This window comes from Aureobasidium subglaciale (genome assembly GCF_000721755.1).
Source record: "Aureobasidium subglaciale EXF-2481 unplaced genomic scaffold scaffold_19, whole genome shotgun sequence".
Classification (NCBI taxonomy): Eukaryota; Fungi; Ascomycota; class Dothideomycetes; order Dothideales; family Saccotheciaceae; genus Aureobasidium; species Aureobasidium subglaciale.
The window spans coordinates 464,048-480,764 of NW_013566976.1; the positions used below are offsets into that span (position 1 = coordinate 464,048).

The 16,717-nt window shown below is 50.1% G+C and overlaps 6 protein-coding genes across 6 annotated transcripts; 3 read left to right on the forward strand and 3 right to left on the reverse strand.

The window, feature by feature from the left end:
- Positions 1-372: 372 nt before the first annotated feature.
- Positions 373-4,967, forward strand: AUEXF2481DRAFT_68119 (uncharacterized protein; the record flags this gene model as incomplete). The annotated part of the gene is made up of 2 exons (XM_013485958.1): positions 373-4,232; positions 4,283-4,967. 2 exons carry the CDS (start codon positions 373-375, stop codon positions 4,965-4,967), a joined length of 4,545 nt encoding a protein of 1,514 aa, XP_013341412.1.
- Positions 4,968-7,145: 2,178 nt separating this feature from the next.
- On the forward strand, positions 7,146-7,442 carry AUEXF2481DRAFT_68224 (uncharacterized protein; the record flags this gene model as incomplete). The annotated part of the gene is made up of 2 exons (XM_013485966.1): positions 7,146-7,242; positions 7,303-7,442. Coding segments are annotated over 2 exons (237 nt in total), but the record flags the coding sequence as incomplete, so codon positions are not given.
- Positions 7,443-8,264: 822 nt separating this feature from the next.
- On the reverse strand, positions 8,265-9,134 carry AUEXF2481DRAFT_100186 (uncharacterized protein; the record flags this gene model as incomplete). Its single annotated transcript, XM_013486022.1, has 2 exons — positions 8,583-9,134; positions 8,265-8,529 (listed from the first exon to the last, which is right to left on the reverse strand). The coding sequence occupies exons 1-2, from the start codon at positions 8,882-8,884 to the stop codon at positions 8,265-8,267; spliced, it is 567 nt and encodes a 188-aa protein (XP_013341476.1). The 5' UTR covers positions 8,885-9,134.
- A 629-nt stretch (positions 9,135-9,763) lies between these two features.
- AUEXF2481DRAFT_42679 (uncharacterized protein) lies at positions 9,764-10,469 on the reverse strand. Its single transcript, XM_013485932.1, has 2 exons — positions 10,084-10,469; positions 9,764-10,030 (listed from the first exon to the last, which is right to left on the reverse strand). The coding sequence occupies exons 1-2, from the start codon at positions 10,238-10,240 to the stop codon at positions 9,882-9,884; spliced, it is 306 nt and encodes a 101-aa protein (XP_013341386.1). The 5' UTR covers positions 10,241-10,469; the 3' UTR covers positions 9,764-9,881.
- Positions 10,470-11,105: 636 nt separating this feature from the next.
- AUEXF2481DRAFT_42680 (uncharacterized protein) lies at positions 11,106-12,829 on the reverse strand. Its single transcript, XM_013485933.1, has 4 exons — positions 12,681-12,829; positions 12,496-12,625; positions 12,219-12,447; positions 11,106-12,167 (listed from the first exon to the last, which is right to left on the reverse strand). Exons 1-4 carry the CDS (start codon positions 12,694-12,696, stop codon positions 11,451-11,453), a joined length of 1,092 nt encoding a protein of 363 aa, XP_013341387.1. The 5' UTR covers positions 12,697-12,829; the 3' UTR covers positions 11,106-11,450.
- A 425-nt stretch (positions 12,830-13,254) lies between these two features.
- On the forward strand, positions 13,255-16,422 carry AUEXF2481DRAFT_31840 (uncharacterized protein; the record flags this gene model as incomplete). The annotated part of the gene is made up of 1 exon (XM_013485883.1): positions 13,255-16,422. The coding sequence occupies one exon, from the start codon at positions 13,255-13,257 to the stop codon at positions 16,420-16,422; it is 3,168 nt and encodes a 1,055-aa protein (XP_013341337.1).
- Between the last annotated feature and the right edge of the window lie 295 nt (positions 16,423-16,717).

Consider the following 16,717-nt stretch of genomic DNA (forward strand, 5'->3'; position numbering starts at 1 on the left):
AATGCGATAGAACAGTTTTGTCTGATCAGAAACTGGGAGACGTTGTATAACAACCCTCACAAAACTGCAAACGAGCCTCTTCATCTGCCAATCGCGTTTGCCAGATCGGGACGCCCCACGTGTCTCAATACTGCAATCAAGGCAACTCCTGTCTCTCGACATCAAACTCGTCTTTTCTTTTTCAAATTTGCCAATTAGTTCCTCTGAATTGACAACCCACTGGATCATCATGGTCTGAGTTGCATTGTCGCAAACGTCAATTTCCCTCACGCTTGTCTTACTGACCGGACGTCAATTGCAGCACTCGTTATTTACCCGGACAAGATGACTTCTGAAATGGTCGCAAATACCTCGAGTGCCCTGCAGCAGGTCATGCAGAACACTACAGTACCTGTCGTGTCATCTCTACCTCCTGGTACCGAGCCATCATCCATGGGTTCAGCTGCAGGTATCATCCTGGCCATTTTTACCATGTTGCCCAGTCTGCTCCTCTCGTCCGTTGCGTTTCTAACCATTACTTTACCAACATGGCTATTCACTTTCTTGTCCACAAGTCTGACTCTAACTGTCAACATGACCACTGTTGTGCTGATCCTGATATTCTTCGTCTCAACTGCCAGTTGGGTCGTCCGCTATCGCTTCTTAAACATGTACTCACGCCTTCCTCCGGAACCCCAACGTAAAGAGCCTCAAGTTGAAGTCTTCCCGGATACTCAAGAAACAGACTCTAAACAGGGTTTGGCAAACTACCTGGACGAGTTTCTGAGTGCCATCAAGGTCTTTGGTTATCTCGAGCGTCCTGTTTTCCATGAACTTACCAGGACTATGCAAACAAGAAAACTCATTGCTGGAGAGACCATCTTGCTGGAAGAGGAGAAAGGATTTTGTCTGGTTGTGGACGGCTTGGTTCAAATATTTGTCAAGTCAAACAAGGACAAAGAAGAGGATCCATCGACTGGCATAACCACTCCTGAGGAGGCCGAGGTTGACGATGAAGGACGCGTACACGGAAATCAAGGATATCAGCTGTTGACAGAAGTCAAGAATGGTGCTCCGATGTCTTCACTGTTCTCTATTCTATCACTATTCACAGAAGATGTCAAGCTGCGTCATGATGACAAGGAACCCGAGGTGGGCTCAGGAGCACGAGAAAACACCCAGCCTCGAACTTCACACTCGAATCGTCCTAGCGGTGCTGCCACTCCTTTGTCTCCTATTCTGAGTCCCACTCTTGCTGCTGTTGGTGGAGAGCCGCATACAGTTCTTCATGGGCTCGATGCTGCCTCTTTTGCCCAAAGTGCAGTACCCTCATTTTCGTTGAACGACCCAAACGAGCCCGGCCCGGAACCGAGATCGAGACAAGGTAGCAGTCATGATGCCCGAAGACAGTCCGCAAAGCACATATCCGCACATCCGGATATCGTCGCGAGAGCTTCTGTCGACACTACAATCGCGATAATACCCGCCACCGCTTTCAGAAGGCTCACCCGTGTTTATCCCAAGGCAACCTCACATATCGTCCAAGTCATTCTCACCAGACTTCAGCGTGTTACGATGGCGACCGGTCACCAGTATCTTGGTCTCACTGGAGAGGTCTTGCGTACTGAGAGACTGATGGATGGCTATACAGCATATGATCTACCAGACTTTCTAAAAGGAGATGCTATGGAAAGACTGAAGAGCAAGTTCACCAAGGAGAAGGAACGCACTGGACCAGAAGAGATCGCTAAGGGTATCGCTCTGCACAACCCGCGTGCCGGCCAAAGGAAGAAGACAGTCACTGGTTTGAGAAAAGAAGCCGTTCTGCATGCACAAGCAGCGCCTAGCAGCCGTCGCGGCGGTGGAGGAAGAAGTGAGTCTATTCACACGCCAACTCGTAGCAGCAAACTTAGCCAGGAGCGTGATCCTCTTTCGCGCGAAGAAGAGAAAGACAGATCTGGTGTCAGTGCTGGAGACTTGTTGACCAATAACAACAACGCGGCAAGACATGGTGGTCGCAAGAATCTAGTACCTTACTCATTGCCCTTCCAAACTCCAAGACCTCTAGGAAGAGATGCTATGAGCCCCATGGCTAGCAAGAACTTCAATCCATTCGACGCTCACATCAAGACACTTCGTCGTCAAGACTCGGTGGACGAAGACATGATCTTCAGAGAGTCCATTCTAGATTGCATGTTCAAAGCAATCGGATTGACCAATATGAAGGACGGACTTGCAAGAACAGATTCACTCCCACAATCCCCGAAGCTTGTCTCATACGATTCTAGGCGTCAGAAAGCTGTTTTCAACAACGCTTTCGGCTTCATCGATCCTTTTGATCCTAACGATGGTGAGACCGAGTCTGTTGCGTCGACATCAGCATTCAGTGCGACTGGCAACGCGAACATCTTGGAGGATATGAAGGAGGAGGTCGAGATTGTCTTCTTCCCCAAAGGTTCTGTCCTTGTCGAGCAAGGAGAGCGTAATCCTGGACTTTACTACGTGATTGATGGCTTCCTGGATGTCAGCGTGCCCCTCGAAGATTCAGAAGCTGCGGACTCCAACATCTTTGGTACTTCGCCTAGTATTGATCTGGTTGACGAGCCCCAAACAATCAGATCATCAATGGGCAGAAACATGGGCAGTGTCCGAAGACCAAGCTCACTCAACGTAAACCCGCCGAACAAAACACGTAAACGTACACAGAAAAGTCTGTTTTTGACGAAGCCTGGTGGACTGGCTGGCTATCTTGGAACAGTCTCGTCATATCGATCGTTTATCGATGTCACCGCCAAGACAGATGTCTATGTCGGCTTCCTCCCCCGAGCAGCTGTGGAGAAGATCGTGGAGAAGTTTCCCGTCGTGTTACTTACCATAGCCAAGCGGTTGACCACTCTACTCCCGAAGCTCATCCTGCACATTGACTTCGCACTCGAATGGGTGCAGGTAAATGCAGGGCAAGTCATCTACAACCAGAAAGATGAGAGTGATGCTATCTACATCGTGCTCAACGGCAGATTGAGAGCGATACAAGAAGGGCCTGACGACAAGATGAGGGTCATTGGAGAGTATGGTCAAGGCGACAGTGTTGGAGAGCTTGAAGTTTTGACCGAGTCCACACGACCAGGTACATTGCTTGCTATTCGAGACACCGAGTTGGCCAAGTTTCCAAAGTCGCTCTTCAACAGTCTCGCTCACGAACATCCCGGCATCACCATGAAGATCTCCAAGATCATCGCTTCTCGTATGCGTGCACTGATCGAGGATCACGCCTCCGATCACGGCAAGGATACGAGCAGGATCGCAACTCGGTCCAAATCTTCTTCAACCACAAACCTGCGCACTGTCGCAATTCTGCCTGTCACGGCCGGTGTACCTGTGATCGAGTTCGGACACCGCTTACTCAACGCTCTGAATCAAATTGGTGCTACACCACAACGCACTACATCACTCAATCAAGCAGCGATTCTGAACCACCTTGGCAGGCATGCATTCACCAGAATGGGCAAGCTGAAGCTGTCTCAATATCTGGCTGACCTCGAAGAGAAGTTTGCACTGGTTTTGTACGTTGCTGACACAAACGTCAAATCACCCTGGACGCAAACATGCATTAATCAGGCAGATTGCATCTTGCTCGTCGGTCTGGCAGATGGCTCGCCTGCTATTGGCGAGTATGAACGCTTCCTCCTCACGACGAAGACCACTGCGAGAAAGGAACTCGTCTTATTACACGCTGAGAGGTACTGTCATCCCGGACTCACACGCAAGTGGTTAAGAGATCGTTCGTGGATCAACGGAAGCCATCACCATATTCAAATGTCATTCCGTGACCCTACAGAGCCTCCTCATCCACAGATCAGAAGATTCAGTACTGCTATCAAACAACGCGTTCAGGTCATCCAAGCCGAGATTCAAAAGTACACGTCCAGGAAGGTGCGACAGACTCCTCTGTACTCGGCTGAAACTCCTTTCAAGGGCGACTTCCATCGTCTGGCTCGTCGTCTCCTCGGCAAGTCTGTGGGACTTGTGCTTGGAGGAGGTGGCGCTAGAGGTATTGCGCATGTTGGAATCATCAAGGCTATGGAAGAAGCTGGCATCCCTATTGATATTGTAGGAGGTACATCAATTGGCTCATTCATTGGCGCTCTCTATGCATGGGATGCTGATGTAGTGCCCATGTATGGACGCGCCAAGAAATTCTCTGGGAGAATGGGTAGCATGTGGCGATTTGCTCTGGATCTGACCTACCCATCGTACGTTGGCCTTTCTGATACACTATAGATCGTTAACTGACTGCTCACAGCGCATCCTACACAACCGGTCACGAATTCAATCGTGGTATCTTCAAGACATTCGGTGACTCTCAAATCGAAGACTTCTGGCTCGAATACTACTGCAACACCACAAATATCAGCAAGTCAAGATCTGAAATCCACACAAGTGGATACGCATGGCGTTACGTTCGTGCCTCTATGTCTCTTGCTGGTCTCTTGCCTCCACTTTGCGACGAAGGCAACATGCTGCTTGACGGTGGCTATGTTGACAACTTGACAGTCGCTCATATGAAGTCGCTGGGTGCTGATGTCATATTTGCTGTTGATGTCGGAGCTCTCGACGACGACAATCCACAAGCCTACGGAGACTCGCTATCTGGTTTCTGGGCTTCCTTTAACCGCTGGAATCCTTTCTCTGCATACCCCAACCCACCAACACTTTCCGAGATTCAGGCTCGTTTGGCTTATGTGTCTAGCATTGATGCACTCGAACGTGCAAAGACTACACCTGGCTGTCTCTACCTTCGCCCTCCGATCGATGGCTACGGTACACTCGAGTTCGCCAAGTTCGACGAAATTTACCAAGTCGGATACAAGTATGGTCAAGAGTTCTTGGCCAAGTTGAGAGAGGAGGGTGTCTTGCCTGTGATGGAGGAAACAGAAGAGAGAAAGAACCTCAGAAGAACCATGGCACCTAGACGTGCAAGTATCTAGGCTCAGCACCATAGTGCATTTTGTCAAGCCAACGATCGTTTCAGCGTTAGTTGTAGCTATTCACAATGATCCACTAATGGTGCAAACCGCTATGCTTGGCCCGGATAGCAGCGTGCATAGGTCAAAAGCGTCGCCAAGATCTAAACACTATCAGCACTGTCTTAAGACCTATGTTGATCCGGCATCTGCTCACTTGCGATTCTGTGTCTGTTCTCACGGTCCTGCATTTGGTCTTAAAAGCATGCTGTCTGCTCTTGTGATTTCGTACCTGCCATGCACCTTTTGGGGTCTGCTCTTGAGCGCCTGTTGACTGCTATGTACATTTTAATGTCTGCTCTTGTGCGCCGGTTTCTGCGATTTTAGGCCCCAGGTTCTGCCGTGTGCTCTGGGCATTCTGGCGTCTGCTCTTGTATACTATCGTCTGCTGTCTTGCTTGAGTCATCTGCTGAGGTGCAGATGACAACTGCTTCACATAGTCGTACTTCATATCTCCTCGAACAGCTTGTGGAGCTGGAAAATGTTTCTGCCTTCTTACAGCTACGTCGTCACCCTCTTGCGTTACTGGAGATACAGATGGCTTACCCCAGAGGAAAGTGCATATAAACACCCTCCTCAGCTCACAATGAACACTCAAAACTAAATATGTATTAGCACATTGTGAAGTCGAGCCAACGCGTCTATTAAGCCATAGACAACGCGAGCTAAGCAATTTAAAGTCCAGAACACCAGCTGATAGAAAAGCCGGAGGCTGTTTTCGCAATACGGAAACGGCAAAGTCAATTCACGCTTCACAACACAGAGCGCAGCTTGCACAGACTGCATAACTCATCTTATCATACAGCATTCTCGCGTGTCTAGGCTTGCGCCTCTTTGCTATCAAATTCACGTGATGTTGCCCGGTATTGTACTACCAAGAAGCAGGCAGGGAACTGGTACTACGCGTCTCCTGCCACAGCACCCGGTCGCTAACGTAGCTCTAAAAAGGCATGATGATTTTCAATCTCCCACTGCTGTTCTCTGAGCTCAATTGTTGAGCTCTCAGTGAGGTGCTGTATCTTAGAAACTGTTCATACGTTCTGATAGCTGAGTTGCAGGGCAGCCAGTGCGTCTTGGGAGAGCAGGGGCTGGCACTTGCAGGAACGCAGAGCTGAGGTGGAGAGTGAGACGTCACTTTCCCTCCATTAAGCCACATTTCTCCCTGCCAACGGGTTTGAATGAGGGGCCACTGTCGCCAAGACAGAGCAGTCTGCTCTCTTTTGACCTGATAAATTAGACAATGGGACCTATCATTTGATTCTATATGCTTCGTACATTTAGAACCACTTTCAGTAGCAATCGTCATTCATCAAACATGTGCTGTTTGCGAGAAAGACGTGTCAAGTTGGCGTGGTATCAGAGTTTCAGACCAAGCTTGCCCGGTCATCGGCTCGAGGACCATTGATGTTCGTCACGTGTGTGGGCAGTGAGCGGAGCGCCCCAGTAGCAAGTGCTCGCAATGCCCCGTCCCTAAGAAACACAGCGCTCGCTCGCAGTCTTCTCTCTGTCTTCTCTACTCACCAAAAAATCCGCTCACACAGTAAGTCGCGCGGCGCGTCTTCCCGATTCAAGCTGGCTTCACCAACAACAGCTTCACAAACACATACAGAAATTACCTTCACCTCTTTCACACAACAGGAAAGAACGATCAGATGGCTCATGCCGTCACTTGTCTTGTTCTTTCCTTTCCTTCACGCGCTCTCAACTTCATTCATCGCTCGTTCGTCTTTCATCTCACCAAAGACTAACATAATCGCTCTAGTTAACTCTACACAACCACATCACATCCAACTGTTTTAATAACTTGGGTAAGTCAATTGTTCTTTCGATCGACGCGTCTCTATTGTCAATTGCGCCCGAAAGACGCGTCTTTGGAGTTGCGGTGTTTCCATCCAGCTTACACCAAGCGCGTCCACCAACGCTCTCTCTTATCAACCATCGCATCACTATACAATTGTCGCGTCGCTTCAATTCAAAGGTCGACCTGCTAACATTGACTCCGCGACCCAGATCAAGTAAATCAACATGCCTAAGGAAAGAGCCACCACCCGCAAGACCGCCAAGAAGGACGGCGGCAAGAAGAAGAAGGGTACGATCTATTCTTTACTGCTTCAATGCGCATTGTGACTGACTTTATCGCCAGACCCCAACGCCCCCAAGCGTGGTCTTTCCGCCTACATGTTCTTCGCCAACGAGCAACGCGACAAGGTTCGCGAGGACAACCCCGGCATCAAGTTTGGTAAGTTTAAGATCGTGCTCACTCATTGCTTTCTTACCAGTGTCTAACAAACGTTTACAGGTGATGTTGGCAAGATCCTCGGTGAGAAGTGGAAGGCTCTCAACGATAAGCAGAAGACTCCCTACGAGGCCAAGGCTGCTGCCGACAAGAAGCGTTACGAAGAGGAGAAGGCTGCTTACACTGCCGTAAGTATTCTCTGAACATCGCAATCACTGTCGACAATCAAGCTGACTCTGAAATTAGACCGGTGATGCCGACGAGGAGGAGGAAGAGGAGTAAATCACTCCCTTGCCATCCATCGACATGATCAACCCCGTCAACCGTCACGTCTAATATCCCCTTCATGGCCTTGTCTTACTGTTTATCACATGCAATTGCTTCTCAGTTTTTCATTTCATCTTTCTTCTATCGCATGTCTTCTACACGGATACGAATTTGGGGCTGGGTGGGCAGGCTGGGGGAGTGGTGCAAACATTGAGCGTTTCACTGGCTAATCCGGAATGGGGATTGTGGTGTTCTTTCTTATTGAGCAGTCGCGGGAAAGGACCGAACTTGAACTGCAAGAACGATTACTGTTAGTCTGAACAGTGGTGGAGAGCTGTTTTCAAGATGCTCTTCGCCTTTTCGTTGTCGGTTAGCGCTTTATAGCACATCATGTTAGTTACTGCAGGCCGACTCGTCAAGAACACGAGGCCGCAGCAATACAGAGCTCGGCGTTTCATACCAGAACCTGGTCTTTACATCTTTTTTTGCGTGACCTTGTCAAGGATGGCTAGAACATCGTAATCTCGATACATGCGTCCGACTCCTTCGCTCTACTTGCTGTGAGAGCGGCCGGCCACTCTGCGCGCCTTCGCGACCCAAGCATGTGTTGTCGCTTCCATAAGACAGATGTCAAAGCACATTAGAGTCACAAATCAGGGCACAAATCAAGTAGCGACTCTTTCCATTCAAAGCACAAGTGTCCGCTATCGATTCGGACCCAGAACTCCATTATATGCACATTCTCTTCTCCGCTTCTACTATTCCCTTTGGAAGACGACCGTCAAGCCCATAAATGCGAGCATCACGGTCTTAAGCCATGGGTACTCCGCAAGCAGGATTGTAACGTAACCCACAAAGGGAACGTAGCCCACCACACTACCCACCACATCCGTCTTGCGAGTGAGAAAATCTTGTCCACGAGCGTAGAGTTCGGTATCGTCGGCTGCGTTGTTGTCGCCCTTTGTAAGGAGTTGAAGCGGAGGAGCCTTGGGACTGTGGTTCACATGTTGAGTCAGCAAAAGTCTACACAGGAGACACAGGAGAGGGGAGAAGAAGAATAAGGAAAAGCAACATACCCTTCACCACCACCAAATCTCCTAACAACTCTATGCACAATGGGGATGTCCTTGCCCCTAACATTATACACGACCACCTCTCCAACTTTTGTATCCAAGCCCCTGTTCCAGAGGAAGAGAAGATCTCCGCGCTGGAAAGCGGGTTCCATGGATCCAGAGAGGACTACGACGATAGGGGAAGAAGAGTCGGTTGCGACACTCAGGCCTTTCCAGAGCATAAAGGCTGTGCTGAGGACGAGGGCGAAGTTTAGGACTTGGGTGGCTAGTTGCCGAGGCTGGAGGGAGCTGAGAGAGCCGAACATGTTGGCGATAATTTGATGTGTGGTTATTTGAGAGACGTAGAGCGGTGCGAGATGCAGGGTGACTGGTCGCTCGATTCGAAGATGTGCTTTGGCTGTGGATGGTTCGTTATGGCGTTGTTTGTCGCAGAGTAAGACGTTAGATATGAGCGAACGGACTTGACTCTTCTTGTCAGGGTGGCGTAGTGGCTGTCTTCTTCTTCTTTCTTACGCCACGTAGCTATGGGTCAAGAGCGCAATTGCTATGTTTGATTGTCTTGAAAGTCAAGCTGTCCAGAGCTTCGTATGGACCGGAGAAACTGCGGGGTCCATCTCCGTACGTTCATCTCTTTCTTGACACGCGCGTGACCCTGGTCTCTACCTCGAAATGCGTTCATCTCTCTATTCGTGCTCCAGTTCCGCATCAAATCTACTAATAGAGATCCCACCATGCTTCTATCACGCCCAAGGATATTATCGGTGCCACCCGATGACTATGCGCGATGTCGTCCCCAGATACAACATTGTTGTTGATTTGAACGGCAAGCTTCACGGACAACCACAGTGACCACGATCGGTCCAGAAACACTTGTGATACAACTCAAGAAGGTATTGATCTACAGACCTGAGGCCAATCGTTCCAAGTTCATCTAAATACACTCTGCTCGAGGGCTCTGCAAGCCAACGGCATCATATCGAGGCTTCTACTCACGATACATAATTCACTGCTCCCTGAAGCAAGCCTAGGACATGCGATACGATCTTCACGAACAACCTTACAAGGAAAATGATTAAAGTGTTGCAGCGCGACTTTCAAACTGGACAGGACAACTTACTTAATCTTATCGAAGCTTTGTTTGAATTGGTGCACACACAGGGTCACAAGAGAAAAGAAAATCAAGCACAAGGTTGATAACGTGACATCAATTCATAAAGGTGATTAACTAATAGTACATCGCTTATCCATCGCTATTCATACGCCATCAAAGTCGAGAGAGGGTATAATGACTTTGAGAAGCATTTACTGGGCAACAGCAGAGGTGCCGTCCTCAGGTCCAGGAAGACCCTCATCATCTCCGGGCTCGGTATAAGTACCCTTGGGCTTAGCAGCACCACGGGTGCGCTCGTCAAGGATGTTGTCCTCGTTCATGGCAGCCTTCTCATCTTGCTCTGGGAACGTGTTAGATTATATTAAGGGGAGTTGGGTGAAGTGCATCACTTACCAAGAACCTTGTCGGAGTCGGCAGTGTCAGGGTCAATGGGGTCCTCGATGGCAGCCTCGTCCTTCTGGACGGGGATCTCGTTCTGACCAGTACGGCTGGCGTAGTCGTTGTCGCTGGCGACGCCAGTGGAGGTCTCGGGAGTGTACTCGGCAGACATATTGATTGTGTGTGTTTGGTGGGTTTGTAGAAAGTGTTGTTTGATGTGGTGGCAGTAGAGAAGATGTGATGAGAATGGAATGATGAGATGAGGTACAAAAGCAGCAAGCAGAGCACGATACTTATACCTTCTTGACGTGTCAACAGCAGCAGCACTGACTTGCAGCGATGACACTACCTCATCGTCGTTTGTTTGTCAATTAGCGACATTGACAGGCACGTCACACCCGTCATCTTCGCGTTTCGCAAGACGTGTTCAGAGCCAGCAATATACTGACATCAATGAAGTGTCCAAAATGGGCAAGTGTATCGTGAATGGACCCCTGGTGACGACAAGGCAAAGCATTTCAGCCCTCGAGATCGTTCCATCGTTGTTCGATCGAGAGGCTTACCGGATAATTGACTTTGCCCCTGTCTCTGTCGCCAACAGCAACCACAGTGACGAACACGCGACTGTTCGTGTCGGCAGCGCGATTGATGAGGCTGGAGAGCAAGGTTTGGGCGGGAAAATACGTCAAAGGTGTCAAAGCAAAGGAAGTCCCGTCGTCATTTTCCAATAGATGTCCCTGATCGGGTATGGCGTCAGATCTGGCGTACCTTGCATCGGGCAGATCTACAGATCTCTATCCAGATCTTCTCCACAGATGATGTTATTTTTCAGCCTCCTGCATATGACCTCGTTTGTACATGTAAACGTGTGGAGTCTTGATCGTGGTTGTTGTGGTGATTGTCAAGAAGGAAAGTCGATTGGTGTAGGTACTCTTCTGTCCAACCCACGATCGTCTTGACGTCAGCGAATCTACCGCTTGACAGATGCTCTGAATACCGCTTCGATCAATAGTCGTGCTATCACTCGTGCATAACTACAGTAGAGCCCTACCAAGCTGTAGCAAGGCACAGTCATATCTTAAATCAATGGACTCGGAGCAGGGAGTCCACGAAACGACGCATCTCGACGACATTGCTGCGAGTTTACCGAGGACTGTGACGTGGGATAGGTCCAAATGCGGCAGATTTCACAAGGAGAGGCAGAAGTGAGGCGACTTGGGAAAGAAGCTCATTAGTCGTTAAACTAGAATAACACTAAAGACGAACGCGCGCTCATGAAGGGTATAGAACGTGCCAGCATAAACATGTAAACAGACTGTGCAAGTAAACAGCGCGTGTTGGTGTACCAGGCGGAAACAGAGAATCACGTCAGCTAGACGAGCTTATGCCTTCTTCTTGGAGCCACCACCACGCTTCTTCTTGGGAGCGGGCTTATCCTCTTCTTCCACAGCTGCCTCGGACTCTTCGGCGAACTCCTCGACAGGCTCAGCAGCGGGCTCAGCAGACTCGTGAAATTCGTCTTCCTCGTCCTCGGACTTGACAACCTCCTTGGACTTGGCTGTCTTGCGAGGTTTGGCAGTGGCCTTCTTCTTCTTCTGGGGAGCAGGCTCGGTCTCGGAGGATTCGGGTTCAGCGACAGGGACAGCCTTCTTTGCTCTGGATGATTTTCTGGTAGCCTCCTTAGGGACGTCCTCCTCAGTCTTGACCGCCTTCTTGCTCTTGGCAGCAGTCTTCTTGGGAGCCTCGTCAACATCTGAAGTCTGCTCTTGCTTGGGCACTTTTCTGCCCTTAGTAGTTTCTCTTCTAGGCTTCATGGTGTCGTCGACTTCGGAAGTCTCCTCTGCCTTGACGGTCTCGACGGCCTTCTTGGACTTGGCGCCCTTCTTCTGAGCGGGCTTCACCTCAGGCTCTTCAGTGTCGATGTCGGCATCCTCGGCCTTCGCAGCCTTCTTGCCTCTTGCCTTCTTAGGTGGTGGAGCCTCAGCTTCTTCATCGTCGACGTCGGCCTTCTTGCGACTGCGCTTCTTGGGAGCGGGCTCGGGGGCAGAGGAGGTTGGAGGGTTCTCACCTGCGGCTTCGGCTTCAGCAGCGGCAGCAGCCTATCGAGTCGTTAGCTGAATGATCGAAGCTAGGGCGGCAAGCATGCTTACTTCTTCGTCCTTCTTCTTCTTTGACTTTCTGGGACCAGCGCCGCTCATTCCAGGCACATTGTACTCTGGATCACCCTTCCAGTCTGCCATGTCGACGTGGCCTTGGTCAAGAGCGCGGTAGACCTTTTCCTGGATGTCCTGAGGAAGTTCGTCGTAGCCGTCGACGTAGTCCATGTCCATGGCGCATTCGGCCTTCATGTTCTGGAGTTGCTTTGGAGTAACACAACCCCTGAGCATGTCAGTAAGCTACTCGCAGTAGAGGAGGCGATAGACTCACCAGTGACGATAGGCCCAACTCTGATGCTCATGGATGGTGATTTGAGTAGCCTGGCGAAGCTCGCCCTTCGTAATCTTGGTGTCCTTGCACCCGGTGCCCTTGCAACCGGCGCGGTTGTTGGGGCTGATTTCTGCGAAAATGATCAGTATCAGTGCGGCGCTATATCATTCGTTGCAACAACATACCGAGACGATAAGGCATTGTGATGGAAAAAGTAGCGCAAAGGAGAGGGAAATCGGCAAACAGACAACGAGGTTGACAATGAGCGCTGGGAAACAAATTGCTGTCGCACAAGGCAGATATGGAAACAGTGCGCAGTGAAGGCAGCCAGCCAGGTTGGTCGAAACGCGAGAGACGCGTTCAGCTCTCTCGCATGACGTAGACATAGAGGCCAAGGCCAAAGGGTCTGCCCATGGAAGTTTGTCACGCGTAGTTGACTGATTCAAGGCACAATATTATTCACAATCACGGCTCTGTCCATGGAGATACAGAATCTCGTCGAGTTTTGTTGACTCCCTGGGAGTGTCTATCGAGTCCAGAAAATCACTGTGCCTTCCGACAAGTCAAGTGCTCAAGAAGGAGATGGGACGTGACAAAGTTTGGCAGGCTGGAAAGGGGAAAGTCGGCGAGTCGGAGCAATTTTGGCTCGCCAGAAAAATGTACGACATCAAGACTCAGGACAGGCAAGAGGCAATTGATATAATTCTTCAGACGCGGTCTCCCATTCTATCATCAGCATAGAATGCTCGGAGCAAACCAATGCAAAGATGCTGCGCCCGGATAGCAGGTCTGAGGACATTTGCCCCACCACCATTCCTGCATCGCATACCCTACCGCCGATACGCCCGGCATAGTCCACCTCTCGGACAAGATGCACAGCCAGCGTCAGCAGAGGAGGCCTTTGATCGTCTTGTCGGCGCCGACAACGAGAGCTTCGACACACTCGACAGCAGGTTGACAGGCTCGCCGCGACAGCCTTCAAGCAAACGGACCGAAGCGCAGCGCAAGCACGGCGACACGTATATTGACTGGTATATTGACCGGTCTAAACTCCCTGCCCGAGATGCTTCCCACCTCCAAGAGGCATGGATGCCCACCATAGAAGCCGCTCTGCCTGCCCGTCTGCGCAGTCCCAAAGCCAGTCTTGTCACCGAAGAGGCTTATTCGGCCAAGGACATTAGCTGTATCCTTCACGTTTCGACCTACACGTACAAGCACGATCTGTTGAACTACTTGGCTAATAAAAAGAATCGCCCGAAGGCTGCTGTATGGCTGGCCTCGATGGCCATTTCTCACGACTTCCAGCCCGATCCGCCTCCTCCTCGCGACACCAATGTCTGGAACACGTGTCTGCAGCATCCTCTTTCCTTGTCTGCGTACACAGAACAACTTTCCGTTCGTCTCGAACCATCGCCATACAAACCCCCAGACCATCTGCCTCCACCGGCATCCTTGGACCACCTCACCCAAGAATTGCATCCGCACCATAATCCACTCCCTCGCACTCTGCGCCATGAGACAATTGGTTTGATTTGGCAGAGTTTGGCCAAGATGATCCTGAGTGATGCTAGCCGCGCCAACAAAGACCATGCCAATCAAGCCATCAAGCCAGAGATTCTCGAAATCATCGCCATGCTGCATCACACCGGTGCAATGCCAGCTTCCATCTACTCGTACCAACCGCCCGACGATCCAATCTCCTTGTGCCAACCTCCAACTCTACATCTTCTTTCCAACCAGATCATCACGTCGTTGACAGACGCTGCCTGGAGAGCTCACGAGACAAATATCGTCGAGGAGGCAAAGGAAAGAGGTGGCGCATACGACTCCTCGAGACCCGAAATACCTGGTTCCATGTACAAAGTCCACGTCACTGGTCTTGGTCATGAGGTTTGGCTCGAACTAGTCTTGTGGGCTTGTCTGTACGGTCGTTTTTACAAACAGGGTGTAAAGATTCTCATGCAAATGGCAAACAGTCGAGAGTGGTCTGTCTTGTCGTGGAGAGAGCTGGCCAATCCCATTGTCAAATCTGGTCAAGAGAAATCTATCAACTGGGACGAAGTCAAATACATCTTCAACACCGGCATTGCAGATCCCGATCGAATTGTTAACCAGAAAAGGGTGCACAGAACGGTCAGCGCAGAAGTCATATCTTCATTCATTGATGCCTCTGTATCCCATGTAAACGCTGGCGTTGGTTCGAGAGGCATGATCCCCGAGAATCCAGCTCGTTTCTTGTCACGCATGAAGATGCTGTTCAACCGGAACAACATGAGCCTGGGTTATACTTCCTGGGATGCCATCATTCTCCGCTTCTTCGAGTCAAAGGGTGTCGACTTTGAGAAGGACCCAGACTTAGCGAGCAAGGTCAACTCAATATCCTCCTTGTTCGGCGATGACATTTCTACCGTCAATGCTCCAACTCGCGATCAACTCTGGCAACCTACTCCGGCCTATGTCTTGGATGGTTCTGCGGCTAGTATTGGTTACCATCACCGTCTCCTCAGAGCGCATATCAAACTTGGAAGCCTCAGCGGTGCGATGAGCGTGGTCCGACAGTTGCAGGAGATAACCGACACCAATAAGGAAAGGTCAATACACGAGTTCTTCACAAAGCAACAAGATGCTGTGGTGCAAAGTGATCATGACGACACTTCTGAGTTCGGGTTCCAGGGCCGCTATGGCGGTATCCACTATCCAAGTTTCTTCCCGCAGATACCGGTCCCTCTTCTGGCCGATCTCCTCAATCTTGTTGTTGACTCCAATGCTCTCGAATTAGGGTCATGGCTTGTATATTCTGGAGACTTGGATGGCCCAATCATCCACAAAGGACTTTATGCTGACCCTGTCATGGGTCCATCTCTGGTCAGACTTGCTGCCCTTCTTGCTGACGAGGCTCTCATGCGACAAGTTTTCAAGGACCAGAAACAAGCATCGCAAGCAGATCTTCCAAAAGAAGTCCTCAATGTCCTTATAGACCAGCAAATTGAGGCAGAAAATTGGCCCTTCGTCGATAGAGCGCTAGAAGGCTTCGCTAAATTGCCTGGCTATAGCATCAACATGAACACCACGGCGACGATGGCTAGTATGATCCTGCGCGAGGCGAGTGCGTCTCCTGGAGATCTTCCTGCTCTCGAGAAGTCTGCCTCTGCAAAGACATTTAGAAAGATGTCCAGCTTCCAATCGACCGGTAATGCCTCAGGGTACAGGACGCTCAATTTCACAAAAACTTTCGAACTTGGGACCCGAATCTGGCGTTTACTCGCACTTGTCAACGACGACTGGAACAAATACGCTTGGAAGGTCTACCCTAAGATGGCTGGCCGGGGTGAATTCAGATTCAAAGCCAGGGCATTCAATAAGATTCTAAGTGGTGTTGTTGAGACCTATGGTTCCGCTGTGGGCAAGGAGTACCTCGGCAAGTTCTGGCCGCAATCGCTCGAGACCCACCCATCGAGTATGTCCAACAATCAGGGCGTTAGAGGTGGTGTGCCTCGTATGGCTGCGCGTCGTGCAGGCACTCCAATCGTGACCTCTGACTTCTCTGGACACAGTCATGCTGACCATCGGATTCACATCCACGGTCCCAACGACAAACAAGCCTCCATCGACGTCTATCTTGGGTCTGGTCCAGATCTTGCGACCATCAGGTTGATCCTGCATAGAGCCCTCCAGGAAGTAGATGGTTCATATGCATCCATACGGAACGAGGTTGAATGGTCATGGAGGATGATGACAAAACTTGGATTGCCAAATCATCATATACGGAATGAGTTGAAAAATCTGCCCGAACTTGCCGATCATCCTGAGCTTTTCCTTGTTGTCGAGAGATATCACGACACCGAAGCAGATGACCTCGAGAATCGTCTCGACAACGATCTTGACGATGACCTCAATGATGGTCTGAAAGACAAAGCACAAGAGTAGAACGAGGAAGACCGAGTCCACTGATGGAATGGATTCTATGTTTCGATACCTGGCGGGTTTGTTAATGAGCGAACACATGGCGTTTGGAAGGTGTTTTGGATCTGTAAATACTGGGTAGGACTGTAGGTATACATTGCCTAGCGGCTTGTAAATACTGTACGATATCGCATTTTGTTCATATACAACACATGCATCTATTCTTTCCTTGAGCAGCCACCGCTATTCTCCGTCGATCGTTCTGTATGCAGAGCCTGTCATCGTGCAGAAATTCGATTGGCAAGATGGAGAGACCACT

Bases quoted from the DNA above. Each gene is read 5' to 3' on its own strand.
- AUEXF2481DRAFT_42680 (XM_013485933.1), bottom strand. The intron at 12,448-12,495 runs GTGAGTCTATCG...TGACATGCTCAG, and splicing joins AGTTGGGCCTATCGTCACTG to GGGTTGTGTTACTCCAAAGC. The intron at 12,168-12,218 runs GTAAGCATGCTT...ACGACTCGATAG, and splicing joins AGAAGAAGAAGGACGAAGAA to GCTGCTGCCGCTGCTGAAGC.
- AUEXF2481DRAFT_42679 (XM_013485932.1), bottom strand. From the start codon at position 10,240: ATGTCTGCCGAGTACACTCCCGAGACCTCCACTGGCGTCGCCAGCGAC. The intron at 10,031-10,083 runs GTAAGTGATGCA...ACACGTTCCCAG, and splicing joins CGACTCCGACAAGGTTCTTG to AGCAAGATGAGAAGGCTGCC.